This window comes from Lygodium microphyllum, chromosome 10 (assembly GCF_053477565.2).
Source record: "Lygodium microphyllum isolate KBCC chromosome 10, Lygodium_microphyllum_v1.1.10, whole genome shotgun sequence".
NCBI lineage: Eukaryota > Viridiplantae > Streptophyta > Polypodiopsida > Schizaeales > Lygodiaceae > Lygodium > Lygodium microphyllum.
Window position 1 is genome coordinate 112476609 of NC_141144.1, and position 15573 is coordinate 112492181.

At 40.0% G+C, this 15573-nt stretch overlaps 1 protein-coding gene across 1 annotated transcript in view; it reads left to right on the forward strand.

Annotated features, from left to right (window-relative positions):
• Positions 1-7137: 7137 nt before the first annotated feature.
• Positions 7138-15573, forward strand: part of LOC148030447 (photosynthetic NDH subunit of subcomplex B 3, chloroplastic-like) — a 35529-nt gene continuing 27093 nt past the window's right edge. Inside the window, exons 1-4 of the mRNA XM_087686758.1 lie at positions 7138-7518; positions 8586-8708; positions 8810-8863; positions 9001-9063. Coding sequence (XP_087542884.1) covers positions 7222-7518; positions 8586-8708; positions 8810-8863; positions 9001-9063 — 537 coding nt within the window. The 5' untranslated portion in view covers positions 7138-7221. The remainder of the gene's footprint in view (positions 7519-8585; positions 8709-8809; positions 8864-9000; positions 9064-15573) is intronic.

A 15573-nucleotide genomic window follows, 5' to 3' on the forward strand; every position in this document is an offset into this window, starting at 1 on the left:
ACACAACACATAATCCCTGCTAGTTCTCTGATTATTTAATCCCATATTGTTTGGATTCTCACAAAGCCTGCACATCAAGAGAAAACATGCATTCTTTCAAGAAGAGACCTGATTGGGATTAGTATTTTCAAAAAGACTTAAAAGTAGAATCAATCTAGAATCACATAATCCAAAATACTACGACAATTTAAATCAGCACAATCCTCCTACGTGCAAGGAACAATAGTAGTCAAAATTAGAATCATCATATATTTTTATATATTCTATACAATTAGATATATCTAACCCAAAGACAAAAAAAAAAGCTATATCCAACCGGCGAGCGATCCCCCAACCTATAACGCAAACCCAAACATCACTCTTCAACATGAATGCGCAATAAACTATAAAACGTTAGGATTCTTAAATCAATAAACTATTCTCTATAGATTGCAATACATAATAAGTATTTCTATAGATCAAACCTCAAGAAAGAGGCAATATACTTAAAAATAAAAATGTATTTAATATTTATAAACTCTTGAAAAGAGAAAGAATACACAATCTTATTCCAATCCATAGCAAGTTCCTAGACATTGAAATGTATTTTACAGAAAATATTACTCTTTGATAGGTACTACATTGCAAAAATATTACTCTTTGATACGTACTACATTGCAAAAATTCAATGAAGTTTTCTCTCTAGATTGCAAGACATAATAATTATATCTATAAATAAACTATAGATCAATGTTTACAAACTCTTTAAAAGAGAGAAGAATGCATCACCCCCAATAAATTGAACCAAACACTGGAGAGAGAGAGAGAGAGAGAGAGAGAGAGAGAGAGAGAGAGAGAGAATATTACAATTAGACCATAGAAGTAGAAAATATTACTCAGATGCATTACACCATAAAAATGAATATCAAGCGTCAAGAAAGAGACATCACACCACACTGTAGATACCCAATACAGTTTACTCAATCCAGTCTCGTTACAAAAAAAGATAGCGCACATTATCACAAAAAAAGCAGTGGCCCAAGCATTTCAATATCTTCATAAGCGAGACAACAATAGATCATAACCTTCATCCAAATGTTGAAGAGAGAGACACACAGAGAGAGAGAGAGAGAGAGAGAGAGAGAGAGAGGTGAATATTACAATTAGAGAATATTACTCTCGCGTGCGCTACACTACAAAAATAAAAAAAGTTTTATCCACATTGCAAGACATGATAATTCTTTATGCAGATCAAACCTCAAGAAAGAGGTATCACATCGTTACATTAAAACCAATATAAGCTTCACAAAAAGGAAGCATACATCATCACAAAAAAAACATTGGTCCAAGCACTTCCAAGTAAGATATAAGCGAGACGATAATAAATTAGAAGCCTTAGCCAATCAAATCCTCCTCAATTGGGACCGTTCATTTGACGACTCAATTGTTGTAGCAAGGCATTGAACCTATTAACATTCATTTGGAACTGCAAAAATGGTAGTCGACAACCCCTCTGGCAAATCATAGACTCGCGGTCATCTCCAAGCGCCCAAAACAATGCCCACATATCATTCAACAACAAATTCATCAACCTACTTGTCTCAAAGAAAATTGCTAAAAGTTCCCTCATTGCACCACCCAAACCACTCGAGACTTGTTGAAGAACACTCTGGGTGTGCTTTGTCTCGCACACAACACCATACAAACCCTTAGCTTATTCATGCAACTCTGTAGAGTAAATAGCAAGTGCATGATTGACACGTGTAGATAAACCCGTCTCCAATTCCATCAACTCATTCATCTTGGTCTCGAGGTGTTTTAACTCCAAAGAACTTGAAGCAGCCTTTGTGTTTCTTCGGATCGTTGATGTCCTTGTGGATTTACTAACATGCCCTCCTTGTTGCCTCGCCACTTCTTTCATCTTTCGCACATTAACTTTATTCACTCTATTAAACTCCACATTTTGGCTACAACAAAATACACAAATGACTATCTCCCCAAAAAGAACAAAATACCTTGGTGAAAATACAATTATTATAATAACTATCTCCCATACCCATGCGAATGGCTCCAAGTAGGCAAGCGTCGAAGAGATGATGTTGTCACTGTTTTCTTTGATTCAACCAAATCAATTGCATTCAATGGAGTCGAATGCACTATGTCTGGAACATCGTCCATAGCTTCGCTTTGTTCCATGATGACTACACGAAACTTTCAATAGAGTATAAGAGTCCCAATAAAGAAATCTCAAAGCCATTGAAGACAAACACATTTCCAACTGAAAACCCTAAATCGAAAGTGTCTTGGACTCAAAGACAAAAGAACAGTCATGCACGAACACGTGTAAATAATCATGCATGAGCACACATATACACAGTGCTCACGAAAATACACACGTGTAAAAGTGATTGATTTTGATGACACCAAGCTAACCTACATTGCTCTATACTACAATAAGCATCAATAATAAATTGTTGCAACAATCAGCCACCCCGCAACATGCACACCTCAGTGTCCTCACGCACTTGTAGTCGAAATGCATAAAAGTGCATCTGAGTAACACAGTCCTTATTAGACAATGCATGTATATTAATTGGGACATTAACACCAGTATAAGGTACCTTTACATGCCAACCATCATCACCCATAGGAAAAAGAAGGACGTATAGCATTGGCATATATGCCCTATACAAGTTTGAAATAGCAATACATCGTCCATCCCGACTATAAACATGTATGTCTCGATGATCAAGAGTATTCTCATCGCCTTGTCCTCGCATGATAGCCGCAACCTTAGTTTGCCACTGGAGTTGAGTATTGTCTATTAGCATGTTGAACCCCAAAAATAGTCCTTCTCAAATCATGCAAAGGATTGTTTTGCAATTGCATACCCACGGATCTAAAAGCTTGTGCATATGCATTGTGTTGATGCATCATAGACTGAAGCTCCCCAAGCAAGTTTGGCAATAAATTAGGCATAACATCCAACCGATTAGATAACTCGTGCTCAATATCATAAACATAAAGTTGTGCAAATCTTGGCCTTTCCTGTCGTTGCACATTAGGAATCAAAGAGCCTATATGATGATAAATGGAGCCATGCAATCTAAAGGTATAAGAATTTCCCACAACAAGCAAAAGCTCATCAACATTGACACCAAGCGACACAAATGCAAGAGCACTATTATATGCTCGTATATTATTTTTAAATACTCTGCTTTAAGGATGCATACCATGCAACAAATCATGCAATAGTTGTGGTGGATATTGCAACTGTGGCATTATTACTTTTCCATTTCGACAACAATGTTTACCAAACAAAACTGACCCCTGAACTTGAGCCTCACATCTCCACAATTTAGCCGAACATCGCTCACACATCTCAGAAAGACTCCCCATGGAATGCACAATCGAGTCTTGAAATAGCAATATTATAGTTGCAGGATGAATATCCATTGCAGGCAAAGCATGTAAAATGGAGCAAAAACCTCCATTTCGAGCACCAAAGATTGGTGCATTATTGACACATGACTCATTAATCACAACATTTCCTAAGTTTTGGTGATTTTCAGCATCACAATTATAATCATTAGCAAATTGCAGCTCAATGAAGCTGTGAAGTCCCTCACGAATCAAGCTATCATGATTTAGGGCCCCTCCTTGCAAAACGTTCCGGCACTCAACTATAGTAGAACACATCTCTTTATACCCCCTCCGGTCATGTCTTGCCATTTGAGCCCTAAGCCTTGCAATCTGTCATCGTCTATATCGTGTAGAGTTGAGTCTATGCCTATGAATACGCAACACATAATCCCTGCTGCTAGTTCTCTGATTATTTAATCCCATATTGTTTGGATTCTCACAAAGCCTACACATCAAGAGAAAACATGCATTCTTGCAAGGAGAGACTTGATTGGGATTAGTATTCTCAAAAAGACTTAAAAGTAGAATCAATCTAGAATCACATAATCCAAAATACTACGACAATTTAAATCAACACAATCCTCCTATGTGCAAGGAACAATAGTAGTCAAAATTAGAATCATCATATATTTTTATATATTCTATACAATTAGATATATCTAACCCAAAGACAAAAAAAAAGGCTATACCCAACCGGGGCGTGATCCCCCAACCTATAACTCAAACCCAAACATCACTCTTCAACATGAATGCGCAATAAACTAAAAAACGTTAGGATTCTTAAATCAATGAACTATTCTCTATAGATTGCAAGATCTAATAAGTATTTCTATAGATCAAACCTCAATAAAGAGGCAATATACTTAAAAATAAAAATGTATTTAATATTTACAAACTCTTGAAAAGAGAAAGAATACACAAACTTATTCCAATCCATAGCAAGTTCCTAGACATTGAAACGTATTTTACAGAAAATATTATTCTTTGATACGTACTACATTGCAAAAATATTACTCTTTGATACGTACTACATTGCAAAAATGAATGAAGTTTTCTTTCTAGATTGCAAAACATAATAATTATATGTATAAATAAACTATAGATCAATGTTTACAAACTCTTTAAAAGAGAGAAGAATGCATCATCCCCAATAAATTGAACCAAACACTGGAGAGAGAGAGAGAGAGAGAGAGAGAGAGAGAGAGAGAGAGAGAGAGAGAGAGAGAGAGAGAGAGAGAGAGAGAGAGAGAGAGAATATTACTCACATGCATTACACCATAAAAATGAATATCAAGCGTCAAGAAAGAGACATCACACCACACTGTAGATACCCAATACAATTTACTCAATCCAGTCTCGTTACAAAAAAAGATAGCGCACATTATCACAAAAAAAGCAGTGGCCCAAGCATTTCAATATCTTCATAAGCGAGACAACAATAGATCATAACCTTCATCCAAATGTTGAAGAGAGAGACAGAGAGAGAGAGTGAGTGAGAGAGAGAGAGAGAGAGAGAGAGAGAGAGAGAGAGAGAGAGAGAGAGAGAGAGAGAGAGAGAGAGAGAGAGGTGAATATTACAATTAGAGAATATTACTCTCGCGTGCGCTACACTACAAAAATAAAAAACGTTGTATCCACATTGCAAGACATGATAATTCTTTATGCAGATCGAACCTCAAGAAAGAGGTATCGCATCGTTACATTAAAACCAATATAAGCTTCACAAAAAGGAAGCATACATCATCACAAAAAAAACATTGGTCCAAGCACTTCCAAGTAAGATATAAGCGAGACGATAATAGATAACAATAAACTAATAAACTAATTAGTTAGTTAGATTAGATACTAATTAGCTAGTTAGATAACAATAAACTAATTAGATAATAACAATAATAAAACAATTTCATCATTATCATTAACATTAACAATTAACAATTAACAAAAACAACAACAGTAAACTAAAATAATACCACGATAGACAATAGATAAACTATAAACTATAAACTAAAAATAAACTAATAAAACAATATCTAAATCTTATCTTAATCTAAACATCATCATCATTCATCATATAAACTAATTAGACATTATTATTATTATTATTATTTAGATTTAGATACATATAAACTAATAATATTTATCTAAACAATAATAAAGTAACTAATAATAATAAACTAATAAAACAATATCTAAATCTTATCTTAATCTAAACATCATCATCATCATCATTCATCATATAAACTAATTAGATGTTATTTTTACTATTTTATTATTTACATTATATATATATACATATATATAAACTAATAATATCTAAATAAAAAACAACAATAATAACAATAAACAACAACAATAATAAAATAATCATAATCATAATTAGATAATTAGATAACAATAAACTAATAAAACTAATAAACTAATAAAACAATTTCATCATTATCATTGATCATTAATTATTAATTAACATTAACATTAACAATAAATTAGTAAACTAATAAACCAGTAAAACAATTTCATCATTATCATTAATCATTAATTATTAATTAACATGATTATTAACAATAAACAAAAACAAAAACAATAATAATAAAATAGTCATGTTATCTAATCTAATAATCCAATCTAATATATAAAAAATAAACTAATTAGATAAACTAATAATACTAATTAGTTAGTTAGATAACAATAAACATAATAAAATAGTCATAATCATAATCATCATATCATAATTATAATCATCATATCATATCATAATCATAATTCATAATTATTAATTATTTAGATTAGATAAACTAATAAAACAATTTCATGTTATCTAATAAAATAGTCATAATCATAATCATCATATCATAATTATAATCATCATATCATATCATATCATAATCATAATTCATAATTATTAATTATTTAGATTAGATAAACTAATAAAACAATTTCATGTTATCTAATAAAATAGTCATGTTATCTAATCTAATAATCTAATCTAATAAATAAACTAATTAGATAGATAACAATAAAAAACTAATTAGATAGTTAGTAAACTAATAAACTAATTAGATAACAATATAAGCAAACTAATTAGATAGATAACAATAAACTAAAAACTAATAAAACTTATAAACTTAAACTTAATTAAATAACATTAACTATTGATAACTATTAATATTAACATAACATAACATTAACAATAATAACATGACATTAACATCAACATAACATAATAATTAGATATAACAATAATAATCAACTAATAATAATGAGAGAGAGAGAGAGAGAGAGAGAGAGAGAGAGAGAGACTCTTGCACCTGAGCGAGCTGGCTCCCCTGCAGGCAATTCCAAGCGTGAAGCGTGCTCCTCTACTCCAGAGAATTCTGCAATTCCAAGCGTGAAGCGTGCTTCTCTACTCCAGAGAATTTTGCAATTCCAAGCGTGAAGCGTGCTCTACTTCAGAGAATTCCACCTTGCAACCAAGCAATCGAAAAGAGAGATAAAAAATATGTGATATAGATGTCTCTCACTAATCATGAGAGAAAGAGATCGTGGGGTATTAAAGCCACGTTAACCTCCCACAACCTTGCATACATGCAATTCAAAATTCAAAAACAGACTTGGGATTCAAAAGTAAGCTCGGGAAAAGAAATGGAGGTTCGGAAGATACCGAATCTCCAGCCAAAGCCAAAATGATAAGTAGATGGAAATACCGAACCTCCACCCAAAATGATAAGTAGATACAGATTAGATAGATATTACATGAAATAAGATTTATCACTCAGAGAAAATATCCCAGAGAAGTGTCCTCGAGAGCCAAAAATCGCAGCCATGGCGACTGCTGCTGCTACTACCGTTGCGATCAGTGCGGCCGTAGCACTTCGCGTCTCCGAAGGTCAGCAGACATCCACATCCTCGTCTTCACCGCGGCTTGCTTCTCTCAAGGTGCCGAATAACAGCTGCAGATGCATTTCTAGAGTACAGGCTTCGCTGTCCTCGTCTTCTCCTGCTCCTTCTTCGTCTTCTTCATTGTCGTACTCACAGGAAGCAGCCTCCTCCTCTTCAGCTGCCATCCCGGTGCCGACGCCGCCTCGTCAGGCACCCCTTATCCATCTCGAGTTCATCGCTGTAAGCTTCATTTTTTTCAAATCCTAAGCATGTCTTATATCTTTTACTTGTAAATCGTTAGTCTGGACTCTGAGCCACCGCAGAGAAACTTTCATGGCATTGGGATTGCCTCTATACTAGGGCTGCTTCCATGGGTGTACGCATTTATTACCCTTCAACGGACTACACTAGGAACGTCACCGTATTGTGTCACTGTACTGGCAAAGATTCTCACATGAGACAGTGCAATATATAGTGCATGTTTCCGAGTGGTTGAGAATGTGCAATTTATAGTGCAATGGTGTGACTGTGTTTCTGAGTGGTTGAGGATGTGCAATTTATAGTGCAATGACATGACCGTGTTTCTGAGTGGTTGAGGATGTGCAACGTGTAATGCAATGACATGATTGTGTTTCTGAGTGCTTGTATTTGTCCTCTTACATGTAAATTATGCTCTGGGGATCAAACTAGTCAGGGGAATCTTAGTGTCACCAATGGGCCTAGTAGATCATCTGTCCACCAGTCTCTCATATGCATCTACACATGATATTGTGAATAGTTTGAGCAAGTGAATTGTGAATTGGCAGTCCAGAACAGGTAGCCAGTTGTAGATGTTTCTGAGTGTGCGTTCCTGACATGATGCTCACTAGATTTTAGAAAGGCTTTGCAGATGGGCATGGAGTCTGTGGTGGCTCCGAGTTTACATAGCATGATTGTCAGTCCCTCACAAGAATCCTAATAGTATCTTAACAATTTCACAGCATTGGATAAGCTCACTGTTTGGGAACTTGTGCTTGCCATGCTAGCACTGATTTTCAGTTGATCTGCTATATTCTGATCCAGGGCACTTTCAGCAGCTTTGTAATATGCCATGCATGCATACCCAGTGGTTCTTTTCTTTGGCTTGAAATTATGCGCTAGTCAACTACAACCTAATTGAAATTAGATTCAGTGGATCTGAAATGCTCACTGGGCCTTGTGCACTTTAGAGTACCAGTTTCTTCTTTGTAGACATTGTTTGAACTATTTTCTCCGTTTTTCATTTTCCCGACTTCCTTTCCCTTGCTCATGTCTGTTATTCTGAGCAGCCTGATAATCGCCCAGGAGAAAATGAACCGATTCCAGGACCACAATATTGCACTGCTGTAAGTGGGGAGAAACTGCTACGAGATGTTATGCTGGAGAATCAAATTGAGCTATATGGACCTTTTGTGAGACTTGAACTCTCTTTCCTTGATTATGTCCTAGTTATTATGAACATGATGTTGTAGTAAACTTTGTGACATGATTTGTGTGATGTTGATGATTGTAGGGCAAAATGATGAATTGTGAGGGACGTGGCATGTGTGGGACGTGCCTTGTTGATGTAAGCAACTTTGCTTTTCCCTCCCACCCTCATCTCCCCTTTCTTCTGCTTCCTTCCTATCTATATAAAATTTGTGGATGATTTTGTTAGGTTTGCTGAAAGTAAGGATCTCTAATGTCACTTAAAACAATTCCCAGATTCTGGAAGGTGCAGAATTGATGAACAAACGAACTTCAGCAGAGCCTTACTATTTGAAACTGGTAAGTCATCTTCGATTTGTTTTTATATACATAGAATTGCCTTTTCTGTATACCAAGCCACACTACATTTCATGCTTTGGCAGGAAAGAAGTCCATAAATTATTGTGAAAATATATCTTACCAAGTCTAACCAACAAAGAAAATACTGTAGGCTGACATACACTACAGTGTGCACTAAATTGCAAATGTGGATTCTGGTTTTGAAATCATCAACACTGCTATAAGTAGCATCATTTGATACTTGGCTGATGAGTGTATCTTGATCCAAGGCAAACCCTAGTAGTCAAGTTGGTTTATTACTGTTAGCAGTCATGTTTGTCATGCCTTGTCATCTCCTGCCTGTGAGCCTCAGTCTGAGTCAGACGAGGACATTAGGAGCTCTGACATGTCTGTCATGTGTTATGATGGGAGAGGCTAGTCACTCTCGAATGGCTGTCTTAGGATGTGCATTTCTTTTTAGCCTCTTTTAGTGGGCAGCCACTGGCTGCCCGGCCACTTTTTTGGTCACTGATGTGGGGCGCCCATTTTAGGGCATTTTTAGGGTTTGTGCCCATTTTAGGGCATTTTTAGGGTTTGTCCTTTTGCCTATTTATAGGCAGCCCCCCTCCCCACTTGATCACTTGTCTTCTTGCAGATTCCGACACTCCTTCTCCCCCGTGGTGGTGCTGCCATCATCATCAGCCTGATCTGGTGCCCTTACTGACATTGTGGGCTGTGTGCAGGGATTGATCAGTCTCCTTCCGCCTTCCCTTTTGTACTCAGCATTCATTTCAGTCAGTGCAGATTTCTCTTCCTTATTTTTTGCTTTCTCTCTCTCTCTCTCTCCCTCCGTGTTCGAATTTTCTCTTCTGCAGCGCACTCTCACATGGTATCAGAGCCGAAGGAGAGTACACGGAGCTGAGATTTACGCAGGAGATCACCCAAATCTTTGCGTTTGCTGTTGGTCTCTTCCCCAACAGCCAAGGCGGCCCTTCCAGGAGGTCACCATCCTTGTGTTTGCTGCAGGCGCCCCCTCCAGAGGCTGCCACGTCATCAACAACCTCTTTTTGGGATCGTTTTCATCAGGGCGGCCACTCCTATAGTTGGGCGACACTCCTCCAGGCTGCGCTTTGCTGATCTGGCTGTTGTTTTATCTCCAGGCGGCTCTTCCCCTGCTGGCGACCTACTCCCAGGCTGCGTTTTGGTGCTGACGGCTTCTGTCTTGGTGCTATTCATCAGACAACCTTGCGTTTTGCAACTCCAGGTGTTTGTAGGCCTCCCCTGCCTGCGTTTTGGTGATTGGTGACCATACTGCTGGTCATTATTCGGCATCGGCAAAGTTTTCGTTGGTGTTTGGTGTTTTGCAGATTGGAAGATGTCTTCTCATCAGTTTACGGGCTTTGTTGACTTAGATGACGAGCTTTTGTCTCGACACTCATCTGAACGGAGGCGTGATTTCTATCATGAGGACCGTTGTCTGGAGTCTATTTCTCTTTCCCATCCCCCTTCTATTCATGTATCTTGGCGAGCCTCTTCCAGTGGGCCGAAGATGCAGCCTTTGGTACCCCCTGTACAGGTACCTGTACTTCCTCAGCTGCCCAAAGAGGACCGGTTGGATGGCTCCAACTTTTCTCTATGGTCCTGCAAGGTGGAGTGTATCTTGGACTCCTTCGATCTTTGGGAGCTTGTTTCTGTTTCTATTCCCCGGCCTAAGGTGGATCCCGTAGATGGGACTTCTATGGATCGTGTAGCCTTATGGGATCGACTCAATTCTAGAGCCAGATCTTTCCTCTTTCTGAGTTTGCAGGATTCTGTCCTTGTTCATGTTCACAGTTTGAAGACTGCAGCAGACGTGTGGAGAAAGCTCGTGTCTCTCTATCAACAGAAGACGTCTGTCCATCGGATATCTCTCGAAAAGAAGTTGTGGATGCTCGCTATTGATGATAGTCCTTCCATGAAGGACCACATCAACAGATTACAGGATATGAGGGATGAGCTTGTATCCCTCGGTCGGACGTTATCTTCTGAAGACATGGCTATGATTCTCTTGACTCAGCTGCCATCGCCTCAATTTGATGTCTTCTACACCAGCCTTCTTACATCGAGGACCCGTGAGAAGCTTCTATGGGAGGAGCTATCGCTGCTTGTCTTGGAGCATGACGAGCAACTCAGAGAGGTCAGTGCTAGTGGATCCGAATCCACTAGAGCCTTTGTTGCAGGTTCGGGAGGACAGAAGAAGAAGAAGACGTCAAAGGCTAAGAAGAAGGATAGTTCTTCAGGCTCTGACTCAGATTCAGAGAGACCGAAGTGCCCACACTGTGGAAAAGGGACACATCCCGAGGAGAAATGTTGGAAGAAGTACCCTCACCTTCGTCCGGGAGCGAAGGGTGGATCTACATCGGAGCCTTCTTCTACCTCTACACCAGCTGTTACCCATGAGTCAGTGTTCCTTCATATCCATGCTTTGGAGGAGGATCCTTCTTCCGTGGGTGCAGTGTCTTTTGCGCAGCCTTGGTTAGTGGACAGTGGTGCTTCGAGTCATATGACTCCCCGAGGTGATTTGTTACAGGATCTCCATCCATCAGAGGGTTCAGTCACCGTTGGTGACATTTTCTCGGTGCCTATTAGTGGTGTTGGCACATTGCCTTTGTTTACCGACCGACCTTCGAGCTCCTTTTCACAGGCCCTACATGTTCTGGATTTGGGCCTTCTTCTCCTCCCAGTTTATGGCCTTACGAGGCTTGGCACACGAGTGATCTTCACCGAGTATGCTGTTGTTATTGAGGATTCTTTTACAGGAGTTGTCTTATCTACAGGTTGACAGAAGAGCAGGCTTTACAGGCTCCATTCCCCTTCTTTGATGCAGGGTTCTCCGCGGCAGTCTATTGCTACACCCGTTTCCGCTTGTGCACCTTCTATTCCACAGGTTCCTTCCCATCCTCCACCTTCTCCTCCGGTGGTTCCCTCGTACCCCCCATCCCTTTTAGCGGGGGATGATCTCGGTGATGCGGCTGTGGATTCCCTGGCCCCTAGTGTTTTAGAGGGGGATTCCCAGGATCGTGAGGAGCTCCTTTAGCGGCAGTCTACATCGACGGACTTCATCGACATTGGCATTTCTCTTGCCACCCCGGGATCTATTTCTTCTTCGGCCTTCAGCCACATCCAGGATCTAAGAGGGGGTGTTAGCAGTCATGTTTGTCATGCCTTGTCATCTCCTGCCTGTGAGACTCAGTCTGAGTCAGACGAGGACATTAGGAGCTCTGCATGTTTGTCATGTGTTATGATGGGGGAGGCTAGTCACTCTCGACTGGCTGTCTTAGGATGTGCATTTCTTTTTGGCCTTTTTTAGTGGGCAGCCACTAGCTGCCCCGCCACTGGCTGCCCGGCCACTTTTTTGGTCACTGATGTGGGGCGCCCATTTTAGGGCATTTTTAGGGTTTGTCCTTTTGCCTATTTATACACAGCCCCCCTCCCCACTTGATCACTTGTCTTCTTGCAAATTCCGACACTCCTTTCCCGTGGTGGTGCTGCCATCATCATCAGCCTGATCTGGTGCCATCACTGACGCTGTGGGTTGCGTGCAGGGACTCATCCGTCTCCTTCCGCCTTCCCGTTTGTACTCAGCATTCATTTCAGTCAGTGCAGATTTCTCTTCCTTATTTTCTGCTTTCTCTCTCTCTCCCCCTCCATGTTCGTATTTCCTCTTCCATAGCGCACTCTCACAATTACAAGGGGGCTTGGTCCAGTTGGAAAACAATAGGCAAGGCTCCTCTTTGCTACAACAACAAACTAGGTTTCGAAACATAGAAGTTAATGGTGTTAGAGAGTCATTCCCTGGCCACATCAGCAATACAGACAGCGCAGAGGAGCCACGTCAGCACAGTCAGACAGGTGCCATGTGGCACAGCAGCAGTCGGTGTAACCAGCCTTCCTTCTTGGAATGGGTGGTGATAACCTGATTTAAGAGTTAATTACAGCAATAAATAAATGCACATAAAATGAAATACACACTTTACCATAACATTCTTGGACAATAGACACCCTGTTGGCCCAAAATTGACACCCCTTGCGGTATTTCTTTAGCTTTCATTCAATTGGAAGGAGTACAACTTGAGATTCTTCAATCTCCTCTTGCTAACCAATCGCTCTTGCTGTCATAAATGTCCAGTAAACCTTTTGGGTCATTTGCCCCTTGTTTCACCCAGGACTTCTTCTCCAATTTGACCCTTGGTTGGCCACATGCTGCCCCAAATCAATTGGGCATGGGCTGGCTCCTGAAATCCCTTGATAATCTTCAATTATCAGCTGCTGATTTCAGTCCCTTGAGCCTTCAATCTCTGGCATGGATCCCAAGGTGGCTGCTAAACCCTAATTTGTGTTGTGAATTAGGGTTTACTGCAAAAATTACAGATCAGCCCACCAAAAATGGCTGAGATCTCCTCCGAATGGCTGAGAATTGCTGAGAATGGCTGAGCATAGGCTGAAGGAGATGAGAGAATGCTGTAGAGAGAGAAAAAATTTGAGATTTGCCGCGAAGAACTGATCAAAATCAGCTGTTGCCCTCCTGTACCAGCGCCAAACGGATGCACCAACAACAATAGGAGTATCAGAGACTGTGATCTTTAAGAGAAAGTGCATCAGCAGCAATTGTCAGCTTCCCAAGGTCAAGAATATGCAATCTCCATCACCAAAATGGTCTCCAATGGCTGGGAAATGGCCCCAAAAGCTGGCAGCAACTGTCCAACACCTCTTTCCAAGAGCTCCAAAATGAAAAAACGAGATTTTACTCTCCCTTCAGCCCTATTTAGCCTTTTCCCCACTTGCATGGGAAAGTTTTGCCAAGTGGCAGCTTTCTTAATCCATTTTCAGCAATTTTCTTTTTTTTTTCAAAATTAATTAATTCTAAAAATTAATTCAGCCCTTAATCCATGCCCAGAAAATTGAGCTTGCCCATCCAAAAATTAATTGACTAGGCCATTTGCAACCCAAAGTGGTCCCATGCATTAATTGACCCTTGGACAAGCATTAATCCATTAATTAATGCCTAGTCCCTAGTGTCACCACTGACACTTAATGGCCAATTAAGGGTCCTAGGGGCAAATTGACACCAAAATTCACCTAGAATCTAGCAAGTGTAACTTGTTACAACTTTTGCCTTTGACACCCATCTTTTTCATAGGGTCCTTTGGTCTTCAACTGTGAGAAAGTAGCTTGCATCTCACATGTGCATCTTTTAATTGCACATTTGATTAATCCTTTAATCAAATGTCAATTAAACATAAGCAAAGCATCAAATTTTCACATCCTCGTGACAGTCGGATAGGTTTCTGGGCAGTCGGTTGCATTAATTGCAGCTGACCTGTTTTCTACCTATTTTTTGTGATATTTTCTGCTATTTATTGCAGATTGGTCCAGCACTGGGACATATTCTGATTTGACATATGATAGAGTTGGTCTGCTAAGACTGACAGTGCGCGGGCTGATGAAGATCGAGGTTCTCAAGGCGGAGACACACGCGAATATTCTTTGCACTCGTGTATATTTCTACACTTCTATACAACATGCTACACTGCAGATTTTCTGCGTTACACAGTCTTCTTTTCTCTCTCTCTCTCTCTCTCTCTCTCTCTCTCTCTCTCTTCTCTCTGTGTTCACTCTCTCAGTCTTTGTCCACCGCTTCCACATCGCTGCACTCTAACATGGTATTAGAGCGGTGAAATCGGACGGACTGATTGAAGAACCTACATGAAGAGGAGGTTGCGTTTTCAGCATTCGAGGGCGAGGTGGAGGGCTGCGCATCGGAACAAGACTGAAGCGAGTGTGGGTGTGCGGGAAAGGAGTCCAGCTGGTGAATTTGCTACAGGTTATTGTTGTTTGAAGGGGAGGAATGCTGTGTTTTAGGCCTTCTACTATAGATTTCACCTTTTCATCGCCTCCGGTGGTTAAAGAAGGTTCGGAAAGAGGAGGAAACAGCCCTAACAAGCTGCGTTTACATAGTCAGAGGGGGCTGATTTTGCGTTTGTGCAGGCATTGCAGGTTAACATGTCCACAGAGACTGATTTGGAGTTCCAGGCGATCATGGATAGGAAGGTGCCTGTCCTACCGGCTCTTCCATCAGATCAGAAGCTTGATGGTGACAATTACCACATTTGGCGGGTAATGATGTTGGCCATTTTGGAGTCTTATGATTTGACGGAGCTTGTGATGGAGGAGATTAACAAGTCCTCGGTAAGAGATGAGTTCAAACTCTTTTTCAATGCTCGTGCGGAATTGACCAAGGCCCAATCTCATTGGGACAAATTGAATGCTAGGATTCGTTCTTTTCTTTTTTTGTCTTGCACCACAGCCGTGATAGCTCACATCGAGCACTAGACAATGGCTCGAGAGATATGGCTAGAGCTCAATTATAACCGGATGACCCTGATGAAGAGGGTTTCTTTGGAGGTGTAGATATGGACCTTATCCGTGAATAAGTCTTCTTCGCTTTGGGAACACATCAACAAGCTTCGGTAGCTTCAGATGCAGGTTCAT